The sequence below is a fragment of the Ursus maritimus genome, unplaced genomic scaffold (assembly GCF_017311325.1).
Source record: "Ursus maritimus isolate PB19 unplaced genomic scaffold, ASM1731132v1 scaffold_12, whole genome shotgun sequence".
In the NCBI taxonomy this organism is placed as follows: domain Eukaryota; kingdom Metazoa; phylum Chordata; class Mammalia; order Carnivora; family Ursidae; genus Ursus; species Ursus maritimus.
In genome coordinates this window covers 803,191-811,340 of record NW_024423564.1, presented here as the reverse complement: position 1 = coordinate 811,340, position 8,150 = coordinate 803,191, and the positions used below count along the sequence as shown (strand labels likewise).

At 47.5% G+C, this 8,150-nt stretch overlaps 1 protein-coding gene across 1 annotated transcript; it reads left to right on the top strand.

Moving 5' to 3' along the window:
• Window positions 1-6,418: 6,418 nt before the first annotated feature.
• Window positions 6,419-7,815, top strand: CRCT1 (cysteine rich C-terminal 1). Its single transcript, XM_008695766.2, has 2 exons — window positions 6,419-6,472; window positions 7,243-7,815. The coding sequence occupies exon 2, from the start codon at window positions 7,270-7,272 to the stop codon at window positions 7,561-7,563; it is 294 nt and encodes a 97-aa protein (XP_008693988.2). The 5' UTR covers window positions 6,419-6,472; window positions 7,243-7,269; the 3' UTR covers window positions 7,564-7,815.
• Window positions 7,816-8,150: the final 335 nt, after the last annotated feature.

Sequence of the window (8,150 nt, the reverse complement as noted above, 5' to 3'; positions counted from 1 at the left end):
GTCAGCTATGTGACCAAATAATTATAAGTAAGAAGGTATGTAACTGTTCTTTTCAAAATTTATCATACCCATGTATTAAATGGATCATTTCTTTAAATTCTATTGAGCTGCTTTTTCCAGAAACAGAGTCTGTGTTGTGCACCCTTTCTTGTATTTCTCAGTGTGGGGGGAAGAGGTGAATCCTCTGATGCACAGAGCTCTAGCAGCCAAAGCATGCTCCCTGGCTCCCACATGGTAGGCTTTATCTAATCCCACCTGCCATTTGGAAGTAGGACAGCATCACATTTCACTTTTAATATTCTTTGAGTGCTTACTATGTACCAGGCACTATTCCAAGAGTTTTATGGATGTTAACTCATTTAATCTGCAAAGGATCCTATGAGATAAACACTACTACTTTCCCCATACCACAGATGAAGACAGTGAGACAGAGAACCAATGCCACTTGTTCAACATCATACAGCTGGTAAGTGACGAGGTGAGATTCAAACCACAGACTGGTTCTAGCACTCATGCTCTTGACCTTACAAATGGGTTCAGTGCCTTCCACGAAGTATTCTATGGTTACCAAAAACAATGCTTACAAAGAATGAATAGCAACAGGGGAAATGTTTATGTTTAAATCTGAAAAGTTAGTAAGATAAACTCTTACAGACAATACTATGATAAAGACTGTAGGGTCGAAACAAAACAAAAATCACTAAAAAGCTATATGCAGTAAAAAAAAAAAAAGAATGGAAAAAAGTAAAACGGAGGCCATAAGAAAAATAGCAAAATATTAAGAATGCCCAGAAGGTCTGATTATAAATGAATTTTAAATTCAGCTATCTGTATTTTTTCATAATGATCAGGTTTTCTTATAATCTCATCCCATAGTGGCAAGTATGTACCACGAAATTTTTTTTTATTTTTTAGTAAGAAAATATTAGGGCTCTGCTCTAATATTTTCTTAGGGATGACTGGAACTGATGCCTCACTTCTGGCAACTTCCATGAGTCTAGTTCCACTGCTCCATCCTCAGCATATGCCTGGTCCTTCTTACCTCACCTTGGACTGACCAAAGATGCCTTCTTTAGGACCATATGTGGAAAGAGAAGCCATTCCTAGAATTCTTCTGCCCTTTCAAGGGATCGCTAGTGCTGAATCAGTATTTGTGAGTTCTCTTGGTATGTCCAGTTCAGGTAAGGAGAGAAGCCAAACCACCCATACCATCGGCATTAGATCTACTAAAATAACATCACTGAGATATCGAGCATTCTTAGTCTGGGTTATGGCATCATCTAAGAATGAAAAAGTCACATTAGATCATTGGCTCGGGCCTGGCATTTTATTTTGGATCTCTAATCTCATTCTAAAAGGAGCCATTTGGTTTCCGTCTTGGGAATTTTTCTTTCTATTTCCAAACCGAAGAGAAAGGAGAACTCTTCATCCCTGAGGTCTAGAACCCCACTGACCCAGCTTAGGAAACAGGGAGCATAGCAGAGCTGCCTGTAAGGCTGACAGGCAATGTGTGCAATCCACAAAGCACCATCACTATCCTAGTGGCCTGCAATTCTCGGGGGACATTCCTGACAAGCTAATACTTGACATGCTTATGGAGGCAGGAATTGGGTCCCTGGGATGTGAGGGAAGGGTAGTCACACGTGCCCCTTGTGAAGGATGCTGTTAGTATCCCGCACGTGGTCCACACCTCCTGATACCAGGTCAGAGCTGAACCTGTATAAAAGTTGGAAGCTTCTAACAGCACCTCAGTCTACCTGCGTCCTGGGTGATCTGCTCCAGTGCCTGAACCAGGTAAAGTGCATCTCGAGGACAAGGAGGGACTCTTGGTGCTGGTGTTTCAGGCAGAGAGTAGCCCTGGGGGAGCTGAGAAGAATTTTTTATTTTTTTAAGAGAGAGAGGCAGGGAGGGGCAGAGGGAGAGGGAGAACCTTAGGGAGAGAGAATCTTTTTTTTTTTTTTTTACATTTTATTTATTTATGAGAGGAAGAGAGAGAAACCAGGGAGAAGGGCAGAGGGAGAGGAAGAAGCAGACTCCCCACTGAGCAGGGAGCTGGATGCGGGGCTTAGTCCCAAGATCCTGGGATCATGACCTGAGCCAAAAGTAGACCCTTAACTGACTGAGCCACCCAGGTGCCCCAGGAAAGAATCTCAAGCAGGCTCCACACCCAGTGCAGAACCTGACGTGCGGCTCTATCTCACAACCCTGAGGTTATGACCTGAGCTGAAATCAACCTGAGCTGAAATCAAGAGTCAGACACTTGGACATTTAACCAACTGAGCCAGTGAGCCACCCCAGGCTAAGGACAATTGTAAGAAAAAGACGGCGAAAAGAGGATTTGAATGAGAGGGCTCTGCTGAAGGGGGAGGGCGTAAGGTAGGAGAAGGGAAAGAAGGATTGGGGTCTTTTTGAAACTACAAGGAATTGATTTGAAATTATGGAGTTCCTAGGTTGAAACCTTTTGTGGTATTTCTTGTAATTAATTTTGGGAGATTGGGTTTAAAAATCTGATCATCATAAAGATGGAATCTCATGAATTCACAGTTCTGTTTTAAATGCAGGAAAGTTATCTTGGGCTGGTTGAACGTAAAATGCTGTTTCGTTTTTCAGCTTCATTCAGTTCCTGCTGAGATGTCCTGCCAGCAAAGCCAGCAGCAGTGCCAGCCCCCCCCCAAGTGCCCCCCGAAGGGTACTCCTAAGTGTCCTCCCAAGTGTCCCCCAAAATGCCCCCCTAAGTGCCCAGCCCCCTGCCCACCTCCAGTCTCCTGCTGCGGCTCCAGCTCTGGGGGTGGGGGCTGCTGCAGCTCTGGGGGTGGCGGCTGCTGTCTGAGCCACCACAGGCCCCGCCGATCTCTTCGACGCCGACACCAGAACTCTGACTGCTGTGGCAGCGGTGGCCATTCTGGAGGCTCCAGCTGCTGTCACAGCTCTGGGAGCTCTGGCTGCTCTTCTGGGGGCTCTGGATGCTGCAACAGCTCTGGGGGCTCCAGCTGCTGCTCTGGGGGCTGCTGCTGATCTGGGCCATGAGGAGCCGCACCGGACGAGCCAGTCAATGTGCCAAACACCTGCCCGGCCTGAGACTTCTCTTCTCCCCATTTGGAAGAACAGAAGAGGATGGAAGGGCTTCTGAAATGCTTTGAGTTTCCCTCTTCCTCTCACCCATGTCCATTCCACTTTGAGGTCTAGAAGTTTAACCTGTGACATTCACTAGCCTGATTCCCTCTTGGACATAGATCTTTGGAGGACTTGTTGTTAGAGTTCAGCTACGAAGTTGATTTCTCTGTAACAATAAAGCTTCTTATTCCTGATGTCACAGCCTCCTGATTATGTCTTGTTCACCTCTCTCACTCACCCCCTCCATCAAGCCCTCTTCCCTTCCATTCTCTTAACTGCAAGTGATTGCTTTACAATTCAGTTTGGGAAGAAGATTTTGGCTCTGAAGCCTCTTAGACCTCTGGGAAACAATATTCCCTTTTATGCTCTGATTCTGGAAACTTTAGGCTTGAAGGAAAGGGTCATGTCTGAGACTATTACCCTGACACAAGTTTTGCATGAGAGAAGTCAGCCATGGGTTTTCAGAGGGGAGGATGGTGATACCCAGAAAGGACACAGTGATATGAGATACTCTGAAGGCGCAGGGATTCCTTCAGGCATGGGTGATAGTTTAAAGAAGACTTTGTCTCCTAGTTATGGGGATAAGTTCTCCTCAAGTGCTCGTTCTGGGCTCCAATAAATAAACACCCTTTACTTTTCTGATGATTATAATCCCAAGTGCTTCAGTCAGTTACTAGAGAGGAGAGCTGGGGGTGGGTTGGATTTGGGTCAGTGAGTTTCGGAGGCAGGTAGGAGTGTCTGAGCCCATTTTCCCTGGATTCTGAAAGCCTGAGTATGGGTCCAAGTACAGAACCAAGAAGGGCGTCCTCCTCTGCCAAAGACTGTCTCCACGTGTTCTGTGTGTGCTCAGTGTGTGTTCAGTGTGTGTTCTGTGTGTGTTCAGTGTGTGTTGTGCGTGTTCAGTGTGTGTTCTATGTGTGTTCTGTGTGTGTTCAGTGTGTGTTCAGTGTGTGTGTTCAGTGTGTGTTCAGTGTGTGTGTGTGTGTTCTGTGTGTGTTCAGTGTGTTCTGTGTGTGTTCTGTGTGTGTTCAGTGTGTGTTCAGTGTGTGTTCAGTGTGTGTTCAGTGTGTGTTCAGTGTGTGTTCAGTGTGTGTTCAGTGTGTGTTCAGTGTGTGTTCAGTGTGTGTTCAGTGTGTGTTCAGTGTGTGTTCAGTGTGTGTTCAGTGTGTGTTCAGTGTGTGTTCAGTGTGTGTTCAGTGTGTGTTCAGTGTGTGTTCAGTGTGTGTTCAGTGTGTGTTCAGTGTGTGTTCAGTGTGTGTTCAGTGTGTGTTCAGTGTGTGTTCAGTGTGTGTTCAGTGTGTGTTCAGTGTGTGTTCAGTGTGTGTTCAGTGTGTGTTCAGTGTGTGTGTGTGTGTTCTGTGTGTGTTCAGTGTGTTCTGTGTGTGTTCTGTGTGTGTTCAGTGTGTGTTCAGTGTGTGTTCAGTGTGTTTCAGTGTGTGTGTGTGTGTTCTGTGTGTGTTCTGTGTGTGTTCTGTGTGTTCTGTGTGTGTGTGTTCTGTGTGTGTTGTGTGTGTGTGTTCAGTGTGTGTTCTGTGTGTGTTCAGTGTGTGTTCAGTGTGTTCTGTGTGTTCAGTGTGTTCTGTGTGTGTTCTGTGTGTGTTCTGTGTGTTCAGTGTGTTCTGTGTGTGTTCTGTGTGTGTTCAGTGTGTGTTCAGTGTGTGTTCAGTGTGTTTCAGTGTGTGTGTGTGTTCAGTGTGTTTCAGTGTGTGTGTGTGTTCTGTGTGTGTTCAGTGTGTTCTGTGTGTGTTCTGTGTGTTCAGTGTGTGTGTGTGTGTGTGTCTGTGTTAAGGGGATATAGGAGGGCTTTCGTCACTGTGGTGAGTTTTCCATTTTCTTTAGGAATAGGCTAATTCCTTCTGAGGAGATCCTCAGAAAGTTTATGATAGGAATGATAATTCTGATTCAGCCTCTAATAGGCCAGAAAAATAATTAGCTTTTCTTTTGATATGAGTTAACAGTGATAGGTGAAGTAAGCTAACATAGGAGACCATAGCAAGTCCATACAGCGTTCCTGCACTTGTCCATGTCATCTCCCAGAAGAGATCCCCTCTCCCAAAGGCCTTGGTACTTAATTACTTCCTTCTCTGTTCTGGCAAGACCACACCTCTTGGAATGTCTCACCTGTACTCACCAACAGGTGCCCCTACGTACATGCAACCTGTTGATCAGGCTCTAAAGGTACATTATATCTTTCATGAAAGACCTTTCTTTTTCTGCCATCATGCCATGCCCAGCTCACTTACCTCCAACGTATCCCTCACCATCAATTCTTGAATTCTTAGTCTTGGGTTTCTCTTTTATCTTATGGTTGTGGGTACTTGCATTCAGTAAGAAGTTCTGAAGCCAGTTGACCTCCAAACTCTGTCCCAGTTCTTAAAACTCAGTTATTCTAAAAGCACCATTTCTCATGGACACTTTGGACCTTGGGAAAGGCCCAACTTGACTTCCTTCCCTCCTTCTTTCCTTCCTTCCTTCCTTCCTTCCTTCCTTCCTTCCTTCCTTCCTCTCTCCATTGGCCAGTGGTTCCAAGGAGAACCTATCTTCAAAAGGACTGTGGTGGGGGTAGGGAGTAAGAAGCAGGGAGTCCCACAATCTGGCTTAGCATTTTGCAATTGGGCCAGGCATCCTGCACACATTTTTCTCTTAGGCCTCCAGGGCTGCATGGGGATATGGCAACCTGACTACGTTCACAGCTTTTCTGGTCTTAATGATTCTACAACTTTGCCTGGGTTTTTCTTCCTGTTTCTAGTGACAGAAATCACCACAGGGATTCCCATAGGCATATCCCCACCGTCATCTTAACTCAGTATTATCTAGAAGCTTCTAGATGAAGCCCAGCAGGTTTTTCATATAGCCTGTGGCCTGACTTGAAAAGCCAAAGACCAAGAGTCAGAGAAATGCAAAGCAAGATAATAAAGTAAGTAAACTACCAATACCAACTAAATGACTACACAGGGATGGATGTGAGAATGGGGAAACTGTGTGTGTGTTGTAGAAGAGGGCAAAGAGGTCCCAAAGAGAGGTCGCAGACCCCACTTGAGCCCCACCCCCCACAGCCCTCCCAGCTGAGGACAGTGTCTTATTTGGAAAGTAAACATGCCACAGCAAACCTGGCACCTCTGTGAAGTGACTTGAATACCCACGTGCACCACCTACAGTGCTACCTGAGTGATGAATGTCTCTGGGATGTGAGCATCAGCTGACCATGTCTATGGGGAAATGGGCCCCTCCCAAGAGGCACTGTCTGACTGCAATCTTATAAAAGGTTCTTTGGCTGGACACTGCTCAGTCCACTGCCTAGCAAGTGCCCCATTCCAGCTGGAGAACTGATCGAGTCTTCCAGTGGAGCCAAGGTCTGGTAAGTGTACAAGCAGGACCTGGGGGGTACTTCTAGATTTGAAGGCAGTGGGGAGGAGAATGCAGAGCAGTGCCTTAGGCTTCAAGTGAGCCAACCTCTCATGGTACCAATGAGGACACGGAGGCCTGACGGGGGACGGTGGCTTCTGCAAGGGTAGCAGAATGTGGCTAGAACCCAGGTCTTCGGCTCCCTGGACTGGTATGTATTTCCATCTTCTACACCACTATGCAGACTGGTACACTCTTTTCCCTATACTTGGGAATGGGGGCATAGGCAGAAATGATGACCAGAACATGCTTCTTGTATTTGTGGGTTTTTTATACCCAGGATGCAGGTCCTAGTGTCTGATTTGGGTATTTTCTAATTGGTGGAGTGTTTATACGATGCTAACAACTGTGTGAACAGCACTTGAAGGTCTGTGGCCACAGGAAAAAGGGGGAAGAGAAAAGAGCCAAAGGAAGAGTTTGGACTGGATGATGCAGATAAATTTCCATCATATCCTCTTTAGCTTCTGCTGTGGAGAACTTGGGTGGTCCTTATTTTAGTTGGATAAAATGGAAACGCATTGATTCTTTGCAGACTCTTCCCTGCTTTACGCCTGTTTTGCTCACTGGAAACACCTGTCGGGGTGTGTTTCTTTGCTCCCCTCCTTCTCCTCTGCACCAGGCCAGATTAGCTCGCTCACAAAGCCGACCAAATCTCTAAAGCCTGGAGTTCAGCTGTTGGGGTGAAAAGGCCTGCAAACATGTAAAAGGCTTCTTGTCTTCCAGATTCACCCTGACGAGCTGAGCGCCACCATGTCCTCCCAGCAGAGCGCGGCTTCCGCCAAAGGTTTTTCCAAGGGTTCTGCCCAGGGCCCCGCTCCCTGTCCTTCTTCCGCACCCGCACCTGCACCCTCGTCCTCCTGCTGTGGCTGCTGCGGTTCGGGCGGTGGCTGCTGCGGCTCTGGCGGCTGCTGTAGCTCCAGCGGTTGCGGCTGCTTCCCCAGGAGACGCCGCCGACAGCGTCGGAGCGGGTGCTGCAGCTGCTGCGGGGCTGGCAGCCAGAGCTCCAGCGACATCCAGAGCCAAGGCTGCTGCGGCGGCTGCTGAGGCCCTCGCCGCCCTGCGAGCTGCTCGAGGCTGGCCGGCGAGCCCTGCTTTTCCACCCGAGTCCCAGCTGCGTGTCACCATGCTGCGCTGGCCTGGGTTGGAGTGTGCCCCCCCACCCCGTACACCTACCTGCCCTGGATGTTCCAAAACCCACCCTGTTCTCAACCCCACCAAACTCCCCACCAAAATCCCCGTGGGATTATCCTCCCCGGGAACCTGAGCACCGTGGGTGGAATACTGGACCCTACTGTCGGCAAGGGCTTGCACACAGCTGATGCTTAATAAATGTCCATGTCATAATAAAGCTTCTACCTCCCAAGAACACTCCGTTTCCTATCGTTCTTTCATTTATGTGTTTATTATCCCGCTCTGTTACCCTGTTCACTACCTGTCGCTTAGCCATGGCTTGGCATACCTAAAAGGGAGAAAAGTCAAATTCATGCCTGAACAAGAGTGGCTTCCTGGTATTTAATTATGATAGCAGAAATCACAAATGGAGCCAGACACTGTTCTAAGGGCTTGACATGACATGCACCACTTCATGGCATTCTCACAATGACTCAGTGGGGGTAGGTGCTGTTACCCCA